Below are 19,848 nucleotides of genomic sequence, written 5' to 3' on the forward strand. Positions count from 1 at the left end.
GATCAGAAGAGCAGATCCTGCAGGTCATTCAAGGTCCTGGAATCTCTCCAAGACCTAGGATGACCTAAGGCAGCTTATTTATGGACATGCTGCTGCTGGAATTCTGTCAGGGTGTGTTTGCTTCTGAGTACATTTGAGATATTTTTAGGGGTAAAGATACTGAACACAGCAGCTTTTTCCAAATTGTGAATATTGGGCTTCTTTCCCTTGTAGCTGATTGGTGCTAATTCTCTGGTTGCAAACACGCAGTTCCAGTGTTTGAACTGCCACACTTTTGCCACTTTCAGTTAGGTTTGTCGACTATCAAAATCGTTGACAACTACTTTAATAGTTGATGCGTCGTTTGAAGCTTTGCAAGATCCTGAAAGACACAGGAATAAGTAGTAGGATTTAAGAGTTTTATAACAGACTGAAACAGAAGATGGCAGGAATGCGTGTCCGGAATTGTAGCTGTGCTATAATAGGGGCCGCATCCTTCGGAGGCCGATTACGTCACAGTGGTGTGGCGAAGGATGTCCAAATTCAAAGACTCCTCCAAATGTGGCCGACAAATGTGTCCTCCTTATCCCCAGAATGGAAAGATTGGTTGGGTGTATTCTTCGTGGCCCAACCTATCCCAGAATTCATAGCGCAGCCCAGCTAATTCCAGCTGGCAACAATGGTAGCAGCTATTTATTTTAATAATACTCTGATTACTCTTTCTGGGTCACAAAATAAACTTTTAAGATATTTTCAGGTGAGAATGTAGCTGTGTAAACTTCAAATATCTGCTCTGTTTATCGAGACATCATATACTTGCAAAAGTGTTCCAACGTTTTCGGAAACGTTTGTTACCCTCAGCTCTATAGGTTCAAGGTTCAAGGTTCTTTATTTGTCACATGCATAGTTATACAAGTATAACACACAGTGAAATGTAGCCTGACACGCTCCTCGACATGTGCAAAAATATATAGCTGACCAGGGTCACTAGAGCCGAGAACAGCAAACTCCCTGCACATCATTTCAGACTTAAAAATTTTATTATTTGGCGTTTTTCAGTGTTTTATTTTTTCCTGAGTAAATCGGTTTGGCTGTGATTAAAGTTATAGTTTTTACACAGCTGAATAAACGTCAAGCAGACAAATGATTAAACAGAATTTGGTAGAGAATTTACTCCAGTCTGCTGTTATATTTTAGATAGCAAGGAGCAGACGGCTGAGTTTATTAAACTCCACCGAGACAATCTGCAAATTTCATTAAAAGTTCAATAAACTATCATCTTGTCTTTATTTTTAGTTAGCACATACCTTAAACACTTAAAGCTGTAAGCTAATGATAGTTATATAAGAGCAGATGCTGCTGGTGCAATAAGCTGTACGTTTTACCTCCAATGGATGCATGATTAGTTGACTAATCACAAAAATAATCTGTGACTAGTTGACTATCAAAATAATCCTTTATACTACTTTCAATAAACCAACAGCTTCATTTATAGAAGTTATATATAAATACGATGTTCTGTTCAGAGTCTCTGTTTCCAGTACACACTGTCACATCACTTATTCTGCCCTCTCCAAGAAAAATGTATGCAGCATTTCAATTTGCAATCTTTCTCCTGTTTTAAAAGGAACCAGGCAGCGGAGGGCACATTTCCCATGTAATTGTTCCTTTGTTCTTTATTGCCTGCAGACCGTTCAGGGCTGACCAGCGTGGAGAAGATTGAGCAGTGCCAAGAGGCTTTCCTTCTGGCGTTCGAGCACTATATAAACTACCGCAAGCACAACATTCCCCATTTTTGGCCCAAGCTGCTGATGAAGGTGACAGACCTGCGCATGATCGGGGCTTGCCACGCCAGCCGTTTCCTTCACATGAAGGTCGAGTGTCCCAATGAACTGTTTCCCCCGCTCTTCCTGGAGGTGTTCGAGGACCAGGAAGTGTAACTGTACATCACCCTCAGAAAGAACACTTTTGTGGTGGCTTTGAGAGGAAGTTTGGCTGAAGGACAAGCGAGGACGAAAAACTGGATTTTTTTTTTCTCTTCATGGAGAACACACTCTGTAAATTTCTTTTGTTGCCCCTTTGTGTGTGTTTTTTTGTTTTGTTTTGTTTTTTTGATTTGTCAAGCAACTACAACATCCACCACCAGCAAGCACACATCAATATTATCAGAGGAATGCAATCAGTCTCACTAGGCACACACACAAAGTACAAGCAGTGTAAATACTTACATAGCTATTCACACATTCATACACCATAAAAAGTGTATTTATATGCAAACAATTGCATTGCCTCTTTTTACACCCCCATGGATACACAGCTGTACTGCTCCTGACTAATGCAAACTGAGGGGCTTGGTTATGTTTCTACTAGCTGCACAGCCACCTATCACCTCAGATAAGTGCTTTTTTTGTTTTGTTTTGTTTTAATCTCTGGGACCTGATCATTAGCTTCTCTTTCAATCCCTACACCTCCCTCGCATCTCCTTAACTGCAAAGTCATCCTCTGTCCGCAGCCTAGCCCTCAACCTGCCAAGGCCCCGTGAGTCTTTGTTGACCTACCTCCCTCACGTACTGACCTCTCTCTCTCTCGTGTATACACAGGCACATGGTGTACATGCACAAAAGACACCCCTACAATATTACCTCAAACAATATTACCTTTCTGATTAGAAAACACAGACTCGTGTAATATTTAGTCAAACCATATGCAAGCTACAGTGAGAAAACTTTGTATGAAGCCCTTATTTATATACAGATATGTCTTATAACTGCAGACACGAGATGGTATCGCTCTGTTTCCTGAGCAGAGACTAAACCCAGTCTAAAAAAACACTAAAAACTTTGTTTTCAGTTGAAATCTTCATTGAATTTTCCTTCAAGTGTGGAACTGGGCTTAATCCATGCCTGGGACACTGAACCCATAGGTATTAATTACTGTAGTGCATCAGAGGTTACAAGATGTCATGAACATCACGGTGCTTTCTGTGATCACTAAGCGTTTTGCTTTAGTGGATTTGATATCCATCTTTGTGCAGTAAATTCTCCTTGTTTACTGACATGGTTTGATATTCTTGGAAACAGGTTTACTTTCTTTCTTTCTGTGACTTAAATATAAAGTTTGATTGCATTCTTATGCTGTATTTGAAGCTAACGCTAGCGACTGCTTAGCTTAGCATAGCTATGTTAAGCTATGCTAAGCTATGCTAGCATAGCATCGTCACTGCCAGGCGATGAAGGCTGTCCCAATTCGAGGGCTGCTCCAAATGCGGCCCACAAATGCGTCCTCCTTTTCCCCAGATTTGAAGGATTTGTCGGGTGTATCCTTTGTTGCCCAGCCTATCCCAGGATTCATAGCACGGTGGTGGCTGTGGATGATTTTTTTTTTTTATGTTTAGCTTAGTTGTTGTTGTTTGTTGGAATGTTTAAAGCCAGATGTTTTATTATTTCCTGTTTTGTGCTAAGTTAGTGTTTTTATTGGCTGTAGTTTATTTTTTAAAGGACAGATTTGGAAATTGTGTTATTTTTACCAAAGTAAGAAAGCAAAGAAAGAAATCCTGTTTCCCAGAATATCAGTCACTATTACTTTATTGCTTCTTCAGGAGTTATAGGATGTTGTTTTTATCATTTCCATGTCAACAGTAGCAGCAAGGAGTTATAAGGAGATTTATTCTAAAACGTATTTTTCATTCATGATCTACCAAAATAAAAAATAAAAATAATACTTTTTTTTCTTGTTCATTGGATTCAGTGGATTTGGATCATCTTTACCTCCATTATACCCGAACTGGCAATTAGCTGCTGAAAGGCTAATGGCCAGCTCCAGCCCCGTTCCTCAGAAAGCACTGATTTAGTCATGGCATCTTGAGCATCCAGGAAGAGAAAAGCTGATTGCGACGTTGTTTTTATACTAAATATAGCATACACAGGACGTCTGCTTATATTTATACACAGCTGGAATACCTCTCCAACACATACCTCCTGTTGTCTTTACCTCACATACTCATATGCATATTAAACACCCATTTAGTTATTATCACATGTATTACCTCAGTTGTTTTGTGATCAGCACTTCCTCCTCCTGAGTTGTGCACACTTCCTGTGTCTTTGGGTCAGTGTTTGAGTATCCATTGGATCCCCCTGCTCTATGGTCCGCGCCCTCAGCTTTCCACTGATTTGTGTTAGGTTCAGCACTAGCACATGGTGGTGGTTGTGGAAACCTCTTCAGGCTTCTCCCCATCGCCTGTATCCATTTCAAGTCCCGCCTGAAACTGGCAGATTCTACCTCACCTCTCATTTAAAAGGAGCTCCCCCTCTACCTGCAGCGCATACACATAAACATGCACAGAGATATAAAAATACAGATATATGTACTCACCGTGCACAAAGGACTTGCAAGCATGGACCCACTGAGTGTCTTTTACATGGGCCAGAGATCAACAGCTGAAATTCAGTCCCCCCCCCCCCCTTTTTTTTTTTTTTCAGACTTTATCACAAAAAAATTGGGATCAAGAGTCATTTTTAATTTTTATTTAAGAACCTAAAGTGACAACACTGCAGACATGAATCTGTGAATCTGGATCTGTGTGCCAATTGAACTTGGAGGAAGCTGTCAGGACACAGTGACAGCTGGAAACTGGCACCACAGTTGATTTTTAGCCCTGTTGGATCAGCCCAAGAGACTCTTCTGGGTGTTGACTGGAAGGTAAATAAACAGCAACTGAGTCAGCAGAATCCGCCTGAGGATATGACTTTTCGTCCTGGCCGAAGCGAGGGAAACGGCGAGTGTGTGTGTGACCGTTGCAGTGTGACGCAGTTCAGGCCACCAGCAAACATACGCAGACACGGACCGGGCGATGCGTCCCTGAATTCTTCCCTCGCCATTGAAGCACAAACGGAAAACACTGGCCCAGAAATTCAAATCATGAATTTAACATTGCTGAGACCATCTCCACCAACCATATCCTGCACTGCCATCCTCTACAAATGATGATCAGGTTTTTTTTCTGTTGCACTAAAACCATGCCTGTATTCTTCAGCAGCCCTGAACTCCTTTCCTCTATGACCTCTCCTAAATCTTTCCCTTTCCTGCTAGTCTGTAGCATTCCCAATATCCTCCCTGATGATCTTATATAACCAACAAGGACTGACGCGACGCTGCCACTCTCAGTGTTACCAATCTATGTTGCAGGGTATTTAAATAGAACGTGCTTATACAGGGATACAGTTGCGCACACACACACACACACGGCAATAGGATGATTGAGCTGTCCAAGGTCAGAGCGGCCGTCTCCAGACCTGCTGTGTTTGTACTGCACTCACTATCACTGTGAATGAAAGCCACGCTGCAACCGGGCTAAGGCTCAGACAGGGTACTGCTGGCTTTCTAATTCACACATGTACATGTGCCTCACAGAGGTGGTACAAATATACACAATATAGGAGCAAATATTTATACACAAACACAACACAGTTATTGTATGTGCCATTCGAGCTATCAGTGGGTGAGTTTATGCTGCCAGTTCCAATCAGATCGTGAATCTGACCGCTCATATAGCACAAGAATCAATGTCTGTACAGTTGTTTTTAATACGTTGGACTTGGGGTTAGACTTTGGACCTGATGTGCGTTTTCTTATATTCTGTCACTGTGTTTAAACAGAGAAGTTTCAAATAATGAGTTGAGTGTATGTACAAGTAATCCTGCGAGTCAGAAGTCGCTCATCCCAGAGAAACAGCAAGTTGTTTATCGGGAGGGAAGGAGAGCGTAGAATCGCTTGTTTCAGGCAGTGGATGAACTAAAGTGTTACACCGAGCAAAGGACGTTTTTTGAACCAGCTAAAGTAATAAAGAAACAGAGCTTTAAATAAGCATAACAGGGTAATGTAATTGACATATGATTTGCAGTAAATACATTCAAAGGTTACCATATTAGTTGGCCATCGGTAACATCTGCTAAGCACCAACGTTCAGCTTCAAAGTGATGCACTTCCTGTGTGGATGCATACATATAATTTTTATAGATGCCTTGTGGAGATCATCAACTCATGGCTGACTTGCTTTTTGCAAACCTCTTGGTGAATCCCCCCCCCAAGTCTGAGACTGAGGTCAACTTCGTGATTTAGATTGGAGCTGGCAGCATGGCCTCTCTGTCTCTCTCTTTCTCTCACCCTCTCTCTCCTTCTCAGCCAAATGATCACTGGGGAAATCCTCTTCCTGTCCTTTAAAAAGAGAAAAAAAACACAGCACACCAGCACCACAGAGCACACTGCCTTCAGCCGTGATCAGCTGCACCAGCATAGTGGAGAGACAGCAACCATCCTTCCCACCTTCCACAGTCATCATCACATAGCAGACATGTCCAGGTAGCTCTTTAAGTCTGATCTCAGCAGTTGGGTTTTTAAACTCTAATGAGAAGTAGCTGCACAGGACCGTACCTTAGCCATGCATGTTTTTTGCGTGACAGCTCTGTTACTAATAGCATGGAGTGCTTCAGTGAGAAGACAAAGAAACCAAAAAATCATTTTACATTAAGAAATCAGAATAAAAGAACTGATTTGTTCTGTCTGCTTGGACATGGCTCAAGTAGTTGGTGCACTTATGCAGGCGAGGCAGAATGGAAAATTCCTTCACCTGTGTGAGCCATAGAGTCAAAAACACGTGTTCTTGTGGCAGTGTAGCATTGTTGGACATAATTGAGGCCACTCAGAGGTAGGCTACCTCCGTCCGCTTCATGTCCCGACATCCCAATCAAGCTGTAGAATAACAGTCTCCATGTTTTCCACACCATCACTACAGTTTGCTTTCTCTGTCTGCCTCTGAGATCAAAGGAAGGGTTATATTACGTTTACAATAAACTCAAATGTGAACTTGATGCTAAGCTCTGCAGCTGCAGCCTGGCACAAAGCTAACAAATACTACTGTTTTTATTACTTACCCAGGGAAAACATCCGTAAGCTCTCATCCTTGCATCCACCTTTCCACATCCTTCCAACTCCAACCCCCCCGGGTGTTTCCTCCATATGCCTCTCCTTCCTTTCCCACACCCTCTCCCAGAAACCTGCTACGGCTCATGCTAGCACTCTCTGGTGGAGAAAGACGACAATCCCTGCAGGAATATGTCCACACGTGGAATGTAAAATACTGAAATTGTATAATTAAAGACACGATGTGAAGTCCCACACTCATGTTGCTTTCGATGTTGCTTTTGTTGTGCACCAAGTGTTCGTCGTTCTGCTTTTTCTTGGGCTGTTGAGCTTTGGAGGTGGACATGAGCCACGTCCTGTGACAGACTGCTACTGATGAGTCGTTTTAAGAAAAAACTAGTATGTTTATGAAAGAACCGTGTGATGACTGAAAACGTTTGAGTGATTTAAAGGAAGGGATGAAGTGAATGTTTTGGGTATAGAGGAACTTTTTAATTTTTGTTTTTTTTAATGATACTTTTGTCTTTATTTGCATCTGATTTTTCTTGGTAAGTGAATGTCTATCTGTGTTGATGCTTTACTGTGAGAATATGGCTGTATATGCACTTTCAGACCATCATTGGTGCAGTGGTAGCTAGTGCTCAGACATCACCCATGGGTCAGGGTTCAGCTCATCTTCAGTTTAGCCAACTGAAAAAGAAGCCATATTAATAAATACGATTGAAACTTCTTGGAACAGGCGATTGCATTTGGCACCATAGTTGGCTGTATCTAGCAGCTGTACTGCTTGCACTGTAATTCACATTGCTGTATAAGAATGAATGAATTGCATTATTCAAAAATATACGTTTAGTGTGACAAGCTAGTCAGTGTTTTGGATTCATACTTTTTTTTTTAAGGTTTTAAATCGTACGTTTTTCTTACTTCTAACCTTTTTTTATTTTGTCACTACTGCAACCTCTCATACGCTAAAACGTAATATACCACTGTCCCAGTCACACAGGCTTAGAGACCAGTTAGTGACTGCCTGGCAATCACAAGTTGTTCGGGAAAAATGTATTTTCTCTGAACAGTTGCTGAAGTTTGCTGGCAGTTGCTGTGAAGTCAGTTCCTAAACGCTCAGTTAGGCTTGCCTACACTAGTCTGTGATCCTGTGGTAATCACCGGCAGCAGGTGAAAAATCTCTTCCCAACCAGTTGGAGAGTGGTAGCAGAAAGTTGCTTACTGTCACCAGGTGAAACTGGTCATCTAAGGGTTTACGACGCTGCAGCGAAAACCTCCTCGGGATTACTTTGGTGGATGCTAGCACTCTGTAACCACTTGCTAACTATTTGCTAAGCTGTAGTGAAACTGTGAAGAGTGTCACACAAACCTTTTTAGCGCAGTCCCTTCTTTGCAAATAATTTCACCCGGTGACAGCCCGCAACGTCCTGCAATTCTTAAATTAATTTTAATACATAAATGATAAACTAATCCTTGCTCTGACAAACTCTCTTGAATATTATTCTAAGTAAAACCACTAATTAGCTAGCTAGCTGATGATGTTGTAATCTTGCTGTTCCGAGGTTTACTCATGATAATACTTTTATTTGCTGGTCATACTTGAGTTATCAGCAATTTGGTGTTGGGCTAATTTGATAGATGTAGGTGATTAAAAAATACTATAGTCAATTTGAGCTAATGTCAATTTTACAACTAATGTTGGGCCCAAAGATTAGCTTACTAGCTTAGAGCTAACTTCACTCTGTCTACTGCCCATTTGGTGTTGACACCATATTTTAATAGTTTTGCTAAAAGCTGATACAATGAAAGATTTTCTTTGACAAGGTACATAAATAATTGGTGTGGAAAAAGTCATTGAATTCCTTGTTGGGCCTTGCTCTTGACTCAGAAGTTAATCAGTACAGTTAATACTTTGGCCACAAATACCAATAACAAATACACAGAGATGTATGGTTTCAGGTGTACTATTTTATTCAATTCTATATATATTTACATTTTTGGGGATTATTTATATTTGTATATAAACATCTTTTCTTTCACACCCCTCATTAATAATTTACGTACAGTCCCTTATAACACCTCTGAAATGTGAATAACCAGGTTACCGTCTCAGTGAAAATATTTCTGAACTTGTTTAAAAGATAAAGTGTTGCCAAATCCATCGTCCAGTTGGAACTGAAAGTGAATGAACCTGATTTGTGCTCTCCACAGTTGCTTTAGCTGTATCATTTGTTAAGCTAGAGTCAATAAAAATAAGAAAAAAACATTCGCATCCTGATGTCAGCATCTATCAAACCTCCAGCTAAGGTTAATCGTGCAATCTATACATCTGCCATATGTAAAAGTGTCAATGTTGTAACGATAATATAGCTTTTGATGGAGAACAAAGCTCACTATACAAAAAAGAAGTGTAAAGAAACACATGACGATAAATCATAAAACAGAGACCAAAAAAAGAAGAAGAAAGATATATATACAACTGTTCATACCTCATTGTACTGCTGTGTGCCAGAGGAAGGGACTGGGAGCGATCATTTTGATCATGGAAAAATAAGGAACAGGAGCAAGGAAGAGACACTTGAAAGGTTTTTTTTCTTTCGCTCGCTCTCTTTTGGCCTCTTCACATGCCAGAAATAATAAGCTGAACTGGATAAAAAAGTAGCAGTGTATATGGTTAATGTGATAAAATGCTTACAGTTTCTATTCAGGTTATAAGATATGTCACTGTGACAGTGTTGTTTTTCAGGAAAAAAAAAAGCAGACTTATTTTGTTGTGTCTGGTGAAATATGAAGCCAAACTTTGAGGTATTAGTCATCAGCTGGCATCATGGCACACAGAGAGGGAGGACTTCATCACTACAGGAGGGGTATACCAAGTCGAAGTCAAATAAAATTATTAATGCAAGTGTGAATTAGAGTCCAGTAGTCTTAGGAATTGCAAAAAAGTGCAAAAATGCAATTAAACATTTGCATTTAGTGTATATAATACAGGCCAGCAAGTTGTGCCTTGAATAATAACAGTTTAGGACCCAGCGTCCCAAACTGCTATTCCCATGATTAGACTTGTCTCCTTTTTTATTTCTTTGCTGGTCCCTGCAGGAGAATCCATCCCGGCTCTAATTATTCTATCCAAGACACATCATGGGACGATGATGTGTTTGTTGGCAGAGCACAGTGTTGAATTTAACGCTGAGTGAGATACGAGCCGGAGCTCCCCAGACGACAGTTTGATATTGTATTCAGTCTTGCTGGTCGTGGGTTTGTGACGGGCATGTTTGCTGTTTGTTTTGCTTTTCTGTGACATCATTTATGGCACAATCAGACAATGACATCTCAGTGGCTCGCAGCTGTTTGTGTTTGTGGCTCTGTGGCATTCGATTACAGCGTTATAAAATGATTTGAGAACAGTCTGCCTACTTTGTCTCTGTCCAAGTGATCAGGAGTTATATCGTCTCGGTTTCAGATGCACGCATGAGCATAAGTTAATAGACAAATAAACACTAAACTAGCTAAATATATAAGTACGGTGTTCGATATGCTGCAAAAGTCTTAAAGCATCCCTCTTTTTTTTTTATAGTTTGCTTCCAAAAAGGGGGCAGCAACTGTAATTTCTTTAATTAGAATAGCTGACAATACTGTTTTTAACTATATGCAGAATTTGTTTTAATGTCACATTAAGTCCAACTGAACCTAAAAGATGTCATTATGTGTGCTGCAGTAAAAAGAAAGAGCAAACTCATTTGCCTCAGAATACACTTCAATACACACACAAACAATGTGACCTGGTCATTTACAATGATGCTGCTTAAGCTTCTTAATCTGCTTATTTTCATCTTTTAGGATGAAGAGAACGCCAAAACACACTTTATTGTACTATGTATAACAGTAAAGATCATACTCAGACATGTTTCCACATGTGTAAGTATTCAGATCATTTGCAGAGGCATTCCAAACTGTGGTCAGGTTAAATCACTCATACAGTGTTACGCTTTTTGGATTTTCCTTCTTGTGTTTTTTTTCCTCTCCTGCATGTGGTTTACAAAGGCCTAGTGTCCTTGCCACAAAAAATACTGCAGCACAATCTTTTCTTCCAGTCCCAATGTGTACATTACTATGTGACACAGCAACTCGACGCCCATGTAGTGATTTGCTTGACCGGCTCTCAGCAAACACACCTCTATTACTCCCACACTAAACACAGATACACCCCACGGGGCTGTGTGCTGAGTCCAGTGCTCTACGCAATATTTATCTACGACTTCACACCATCTGCTCCCCAAACTCCAAAATCAAGTTTGCAGATGATCACCCACAATTTTAATGAGGATGGAAAGGGCCTGCAGGCTGGAAGTGGACCATCCGACTGATGGTCAGCAGTGTAGATACAATGATCCTCAGCACCTCTGCTCTAGGTTTTAGCGCTTTGGGTGCCTTGAAAAGCGCTACATAAATCCAATCCATTATTATTATTATTATTAGGTCCATGGTTAGGAAACCACATCTCCCACTTGCACCTGCCAGCTGGTCAGGTTTGCACGACAGAGGCTCTTCTTCCTCAGAAAACTGAAATAGGCCAAACTTCCACATCTGGAATCCATCTGTGCCATCAGGATAAGGAAGGCTGCAGACAGGATCAATAGTTTGAGTCACCGCCATCTGGCAAACTGTTCATGACAATAAAAACAAGAATCAACAGACTCAGACACGTTTTACCCTATAGGGTCGGCTTCCATCACCCCAGTTTCAGCCACACTACACAACTGACTGTAAACACAGAAATCCTCAGAATACACTTCAAAACACACACAAACAATATGACCTGGTCATTTACAATGATGCTGCTTAAGCTTCTTAATCTGCTTATTGTCATCTTTTAGGATGAAGAGAAAGCCAAACCGAATGTTATTGTACTATGTATAACAGTAAAGATCATTAATTCATTCACTCGAGCAAAGACTCCCTTACAGTCAGCCGTTGTGTTTCCACTCAGACGGTAACCTGGTTATTCACTCAACCCTAAAATGTCTTGGCTGTAAGCAAAGCAGACCAAATGCTGCATTTTATGCTGCAAGAACAAGTCTTCAAAGCACTCCTAGCATCTGAGTAACTGAAGACCCAGTGATTTTTTAAATCTCTTTATGTTTACTGTCCTCACAGTGGCAGCTGACGTGGTTAACATTACCATCTGCTTGCCCCTCTCCTGTGTTCACGCTTACTCTTTTCAAAAACAGGCTGTGCTTTCTTACATATCTTCCATTTTTGCTGTCAGACAGCAGAAGACACATGATGTGGTGACCCAAATGCTGCACATTCAGACTCAGTTCTGTAACCTGTAAACCAGCCGACACTTTGAAGCCATTTTTCAAGCTTCTTTTAAAACCCTGATGTCATAACATAGTCTGACCATTGATGTAATATGAAGATAACAGCCATGCTTTCAGCTCTATTGTTTATTGTGACTGAAGCTTATTTTATTTTACTGGTCAGCAGCTCTTTAGGGCTGTGCCTTATATACACAGAACCTTTGCTTTGATCGTGCCAGCTGACCGATTAAAAGGAGACGTTTCCAGAGGCGCAGCAAAGAGACGGGAGCTGAAATGCAGCAGTAGTAAATGAAGAAAAATATGTCTTTTGAACGTTAAAGCATGTAAAGCCCATACACTCCAAGCTTTAAGGTTAGTGTGAAAAATAGGGGGGGTGATATAACCTAACTCTGTAAAATTGGCCACTTGGCAAAATCGAGTAGGAAAGCCAACGAGAGCATCCTGTGAACACATGATAAACAGGCTTTTCTACTCGGTTTAAGTACTCCATTATTTCTACTACACTACCAACATCCACCGACCTTCCATTGGTAGCCAACTCCCTCTACCACCTGAGCCACACCCACCCCAAATAATATGGAGATCGTCGTTACCCTCAAGTTACACCCTGTGGATATAAAGCTTCATGGCAGAACAATCAAGATTTCATAGGAAAGACAACCACCTAGGCTTTTCTAGTGGAGCAGCAAGACAGAAGCAGCTCTGAATAAAAGGCACATGACAGCACATTCAGTGTTTGCCAGACTTATCAGAGCCTCCTCAGAGCATCACATACAAACATCAGTCTATTTAGACCGTTGCCTGATCATCCGTCACCACTGTGAACACGCTCAGCTCTCTGCATAATCCCGTTTCAGCTTTGAACCCATCTGTCACTCCTACCATACACTCACTAAAGACTCCTGACTTCCTCTTGATCACTGCTCACTATTGCTTCACAATAGCAAATAAATAAAACACACGATGATTAAACTCCACTGGCTAGAAGAAAACAACCAAATTAGGCACATGTATAAAAATAGCAATAGCACATATAAAAAGTGTCCAAGGTGTTTACACATTCCCTGAAAGATCCCTGGTTTGATCCCGGGAGGGTGTTCTGTTGGGAAGGTTGGAGTTATCTGCTGTGGTGACTCTTTGGGAGTAAGGCAGCCTAGACGTAGCTACTTCCTCCCCAAAGTGTTCCTCCTGTGGCTGCACGTTACCCCCATTCTTGAAGATCAGATCCATAAAGTTGCAAACCTGTTGTACTGAAAAATGAAGGCAACACAAAAAAGGAGAACAACAAACAAACTGCAGTTCTTCAAATGTCTGCTTGAGGCCAGCGCTAAAAGCGAGCCAAACTCCATAAACCTTCATTAAAACGCCCAACTTCAGTGAGGAAATGAACATGTTTACAGCTTGGTACGAAAACGGTTAGGGTTACGATTTCTTTCTCTAAATCAGTGGTTCCCAAACTTTTTTGGCTAGGTCCCCTTTGTTTTACAAGAAAATCTTTGCCTCCCTCTCTGTGCAAAATGGTTTTAAAAACATAAACAACTGTGGGATACTGTTCGTCCGTGATTGGAACAAACTGTGGCAGGATCAGCCTGATATTATTTGCATCCTACTGTAATGCCAAAATTCCATTATAAGAAGTGTTTGTGAACTAAAAGTCAAGAATGTGGGATATTGTTTGTCTGTGATTTGGACAGCCCAGCGTGTGCTCCCGAGGGGAGGGGAAACAAATTCTGTTAGGGACGGGGATAGCTATCTTGGGGCCGCCAATATCATCATATTTTCTAGTCTCAACTCTAGGAAGTTGGCTGGAAGCATATTTGGTGATGCTTCATCTCCTGCTTTGTGTCTGTGTGGGAGCCCCGTCAAAAACCTGTCCATTATGCTAGCAGTGTCCACGCATCCTGTTTTGTTTTTTTTATTCTTACCACACCCCTCCACAAAGACTCTGCGTCCAACCTTTGGGAACCACTGCAAGTCATCCATTGGGATGGGAATTGAGTGATGCTGATTCCATTATCAATATCACTTATCGATTCGATTTCTTATCAGTACTCATGGTACACAGGTTCTCACTGGCTCTGCTTTGAGATTTAACACCATCACTAAGCAACATGTCAAGAGATTCATGCAAATTTCCGTTCCCCCACACAAACTGAAATCAGCTGATTGTGGCGCGAGTGCAAATGGAATCGACAAGTAGCTCAACTCCAAGAACCGGTTCTTTACAGGACATCAGTTTCAATTCCCATCCCTAGATATCAATCTGAATTTTGTTGACAATTGTTTCTATGGCAAATATCTCTTGTTTTAAACTAAGTTTAAAAAAAAATGTAACACCATGCAGTGTAGTGAAGAAGAAAACGTATTTAATAGTAGCCGTAATATAATAATGTAGCATTTCATGCCTGAGCTTATCGTAAAGTTTAACTTTAACTTTAAGTTTAACAGTATTTTTCCTGAAGTTTCATAGGTAAGTAAGTAATAAGACTTTTTCTATTCACATACACAAACTCGCTCTTGCATTGTGGCCACGTACAGCTCACTTTGATCTTAAGTGGGTCGAACCAGTTAAAATCCTCTTTCTGTCAGTAGATTAAAAAGAAGGAAAGAAAGAAAGAAAGTGCAATTACAACATCAAGTCTCAATTTTTCTGGACGATAAAGAAATGCTCGTGTGGTAAATGAAAAAAAAATCTGTTCTGTTGGCTCATGACTGTCCTGTAACTATAAAACAGAAAGCTTCTGTTGATTCACAGATGTTTTTATTTTGGTGTGGTCACACAGCAGCGAAAAAACACAAACATTTGTGTAATTCAATGGATTTCTGTTGCTTTGGTGTAATATGAATGGCTGTGGGTCTGTACCTTTAAGACAAGTTGTAAAATCTAAGTACTGTTAAAATTTTATGTCCTCTTTAACATTTTTGCCAGGCTGATTCTGGCCCCCGGGCCTTATGTTTAGCACCCCAGACCACAGTACGTGCTGTAATTTTTGTCATTATCCTGGAATTCGAGGTCATCTGTTCTGTCGTCTCAGCTCTCCAGAGTACAGTCAGCTGACACAACTTATGCTTAAGGCTGGTTTCGGGGTTGGACAACGTTTCAGCTGTTTCACCACCACACATGACCTTCATCAGATGCAGTGAGTCAAACCACATTAAATGCAGTTCTCAAATGAGCGAATCCAAAAATATTAATCACGTTTTTTTATGTTGGTTTTATTGTGTGGATGCTGATTAGCATCCACACTATTGAGTTCCTCTTTCTCTTTATTCTTCATCTTTTATTATTCTAGTTGCTCCGTTTCTTTGCCGCTTAACTACTCTCTCAGTTTTCAGCCGATTTTCACCGTTCAAACTTTAAACTGTTCTGCTATTTCTGCTTTCGACTGCTATATCTTTTGGTACTTATTACTATTATACTAAAATATTACAGTTTTTTCCTTTTTTTTGTCCCATTGAAATGAATGGAGAACTTCCACAATTCTGCTAAAGCTTGCTTGTTTTTGAACATTCACTACTTCCTCATACTTTCACGTAGAATCTCCATTCAAACTTTAAAATGTTCTCAAATTGTTTGGCTATTCATCTGCTTTTTCATATCTGTTACCATTTTAATCTTATCCCTCTTTAAGTCTTCAGGTGGATCATTGTGATTTTTCAGAAAATACATGCGTTGTTATGGTTGCTATGCAATTAACTTAGAGTGCCCACTCAATGTTTCTGAATTTTCCCTTTATTTCTGAACAACTTCTTGCTACTCGCTCAATTTTCACTCAACCTCCACAATTTATACATCAAAACGTAGGTATTTCTGCTGGCTTTTAGAAAATGTCATTGTCATTGTTGTGGGAGTTACAGAATTTTTGCAAATCTCCTCAGAGCAATACAGAGTCTGAAAACTCTCCATAGACAGTCAATGGAGAGTTTGTTCAAAATCACCGCTTGATTTCTCTAATGAGAGGCATTTTCAAATTGTCATAATTCCTTAACGAAGCAAAGTTAAGACATGAGGCTTGTCCCGATATATCTTCAGACACTCCTGACACTCACAATTTGAGGGTAGGAAATTCGTCCCTCGCTCAGATTTCTTCAGATTTCAAACTCTGGAAATGAGGCACTTTTTTCTCTCGTCATATCTTTTTGATGGATTTCAACAGAGTCCTGAAAATTTCCATGACTGTTCACCAAAGCCTGCTGTCTCTTACGGTGAAAGAATGATATCGATGCTCCAAATAGATTTAGAGTTAGAAAGCGTTGTTTGAGGGCAAGTCAAGGCAGTTTTTGCTTCGCCTCTACTCAGTCACAGTGTATTACAAGTAAAATATCTTTAATAATTTATATTTTAATTATGAATTATGAAGACCTGAAGATTCCCCCATCTCCTCTGAACAAAACGGTGTCAGAATGACCGTTCTAGCCTGTACGGTTAGGGAATTATGGCCATTTGTTCGAGGGAAATCCTGAATGTCAGAAATACACTGAAGAAAACTCATACCTCTCTCTGTGTGTGTAAGGGCTGATTACAGCAGGTGCAGCTAATTTAACTGACCTAGATATACCAAGCCCAGACTCTCCACAGCTCCTGTTCACTTTACGCTCTGTGTATATGTGTGTCAATCAATTCTCCTATGTTAAAGTATTACTCCTCAATCATAGTATTTTTACTAAATCAAAGTACTTCTACTACATCTTAGTTCTTCCTTTCAATCATAGTATTTCTGCTAAATCATAGTACTTGTGTCAAATCATAGTGTTTGTTGCAAATCATAGTATTCGAACCTACTACTAAGGCATAGTATTTCTGCCAAATCATGGTATTTGTGCAGAAACAGTATTGCTGCATGAACATAGCTTTACTGCAATTTCATAGTATTTGAGCAAAATTATAGGATATGTGCAAAAACATAGTATGTCTGCAAATCATAGTATTTTTGAAGAAACATAGTATTTCTGGTAAATCATAGTACTTGTGCTGAAACGCAGTATTATTGCCAAATCATAGTATTTGTGCAAAAACATAGTGTTTGTGCCAAAGCAAAGCATTTACCCAAATAATAGTGTTTCTGCTATGTTATATTATTACTGCTCTTAGTATTTCTGCCAAATCATGGTATTTGTTCCAAAGCATAGTATAACTGCAAAATAAGTTTTTAAGCTAAATCATAGTATTTCTGCTAAATCCTAGTAATTCTGCTCAATGATAGAATTTCTGCTGTGCTGTAGTGTAGTATTTTAATACTATAACCTAGATTATAGTATTTCTGCTAAGTCAAAGTATTTCATGTAAATCATAGTATTTCTACCAAGTCCCAGTGTTTCTGCTAAATCATAAATCATAAATAATGTTTTAGCACAAATTGTATGCTTTGGCTCAAATACTATGATTTGGCAGAATTTTCCATGTTTCAGCACAAATGCTATGATTTGGCAGAAAAAAAATATTATTTAGTACAAATACTAAGTTTTAGCAGAAATACTATGATTTGGTACAAATACTGTGATTTGGTACAAACACTCTGATTCACCAGAAATATTGTGATTTGGCAGAAAGACTATGTTTTAGTATAAATACTATGTTCAAACAAAATTCTGTTATTTATGCTAATGTGTGCTATGACTGTTGACCATTGAAATAAATGGAACACATTATCAATGTGGTTACTGATTTTGCTCGCTGGGTTGAGCTGTGTTTTAGCTCAGTGAGATGAGCAGCCATTCTCAGACCAGGAGGCCAGGGTTCAAATCCCGCTTATGGCAACATTTTCTTCAGTTAACACTTCAACTGTTTAAACTCTTTTCCACACAAATTTCAGCTTTTTCACCTCTTTTTAGCACAATTTTCATCCTCTTCTGCTCTTTTCAGCACAATTTTCAGGTTCCTTATCTCTTTTTTGCTGAACATTCAGCATTTTCACCTCTTTTCAGCGCAATTTAGCTTCTTCTGTACAGTGCACAATTTTTTCCTCTCATCATATCTTTGTTTGGGAGCAGAACTGGTTTGGTGCAGTGGGATGCGCAGCTGCTGTGATTGCATATAATCTGCTTTCATGACACTCTTCAGTGTAGTCTTTCAAATAAAGCAGAGTTCAGCTTCTACACCTGTTTTCAACAGATAGCTCTCCTTCTTCTGCTGTTTTCAGATTCCACTACACGGCATTCACACTGCATTTTGGCAGAAAATGCAACTTTTTCTAGTTCTTCTAGTTGCTCCGTTTTTTGCCGCTTAACTACTTCCACAATTTTTGTCTGATTTTAACCGTTCAAATTTTAAACTCTTCAGCTATTTTTGCTAACGACTGCTATGACTTTTGGTATTTTTTACTATTATAATTTTCAAAATATTAAGCTTTTTTACTTTAATTTGTCCCACTGAAATGAATGGGAAACGTCTGCAATTCTGCTAAAACTTGCCCGTTTTTGAAACTTAACTACTTCCTCATGCTTTCACAAAATCACCGCTGGATTTCTGTAATGAGAGGCATTTTCGAATCGTCACATCTCCTTAACGAAGCGAAGTTAAGACATGAGGCTTGTGCCAATATATCTTCAGACACTCCTGACGCTCACAATTCAAGAATTATTTTATCAGTCACATTATGAGTCACATTTGTTTGAGGGTAGGAAATTCGTCCCTCGCTCAGACTTCTTCAGCTTTCAAACTCTGGAATTGAGGCACGTATTTCTCTCGTCATATCTTTTTGATAGATTTCCACAGAGACCTGAAAATTTCCATGACTGTTCACCAAAGCCTGCTGTCTCTCACGGTGAAAGAATGATATCGATGCTCCAAATAGATTTAGAGTTAGAAAGCGTTGTTTGAGGGCAAGTCAAGGCAGTTTTTGCGTCGCCTCGACTCAGTTATGGTGCATTACAAGTCAAATATCTTCAATAATTCATATTTTAATGATAAATTGTCAACACTTGAAGATTCCCCCATCTCCTCTGAACAAAACGGTGTAAGAATGACCGTTCTAGCGTTTGAGGGGGGTCGTCACTATGAGAAATACACTGCAAAAAATCCTGTGCCTCTCTGTGCTGCGTGTGTGTAAAAACAGGTGCACCTGTTTTGGTGGGAAAAAAGTACACAGCCTCTCTGATTGGTGGATTCAAATTGAGCAGTCCAGGCTGCTTGACTTACCCTAGAAACTTGCTTCTCTCTCCCTGTGTGTGTGTGTGTGTGTGTGTGTGTGTGTGTGTGTGTGTGTGTGTGTGTGTGCTTTTTGTATAAGTTCATACTCAAGTTAAAAAACAAAACAAAACACTTAAGCTATTCTGTTATACCTGTATGCAGAAAATGCACTGCACCCAAAATATTTCATAGTTCAGCAAAACTGATCAATCTAATAAACTTAAACCTGCTCCATCCTCCCTATTCTGGTATTTTAAAGAGTAAGCAACCTAACTAATAGGGTTCTAAAACTCCCAGCAAAAAAAAACAAAAAATGGGGAACCACCCACCCTCCACCTCATGATGCTTAATCGACGTAATCAACTTTAATTTGATGCAGTGTGAAAAAAAATGCACAGAAATCAATTAATTTTGAAGAATAATTAAATAGATTCAACAGAACTGCAGACTGCACAGATGGTTCCCAAAGGAAAAAGTACTATAGCTTACTAG

General features: G+C 39.8%; 1 protein-coding gene across 7 annotated transcripts in view; it reads left to right on the top strand.

Annotated features, from left to right (window-relative positions):
- Nucleotides 1-9,369, top strand: part of LOC147331753 (thyroid hormone receptor alpha) — a 117,929-nt gene extending 108,560 nt beyond the window's left edge. For all 7 annotated transcript variants that reach the window (XM_086287964.1, XM_086287965.1, XM_086287962.1 and 4 more), the window contains one exon: nucleotides 1,669-9,369. In XM_086287964.1, coding sequence (XP_086144090.1) covers nucleotides 1,669-1,919 — 251 coding nt within the window. In that variant the 3' untranslated portion in view covers nucleotides 1,920-9,369. The remainder of the gene's footprint in view (nucleotides 1-1,668) is intronic.
- The last annotated feature ends 10,479 nt before the right edge of the window (nucleotides 9,370-19,848 follow it).

This window comes from Aulonocara sp. 'chitande type north' Nkhata Bay, linkage group LG4 (assembly GCF_057382095.1).
Source record: "Aulonocara sp. 'chitande type north' Nkhata Bay isolate Kocher_YH1m ecotype deep benthic linkage group LG4, A_spYH_male_GT1.1, whole genome shotgun sequence".
Lineage (NCBI taxonomy): Eukaryota > Metazoa > Chordata > Actinopteri > Cichliformes > Cichlidae > Aulonocara > Aulonocara sp. 'chitande type north' Nkhata Bay.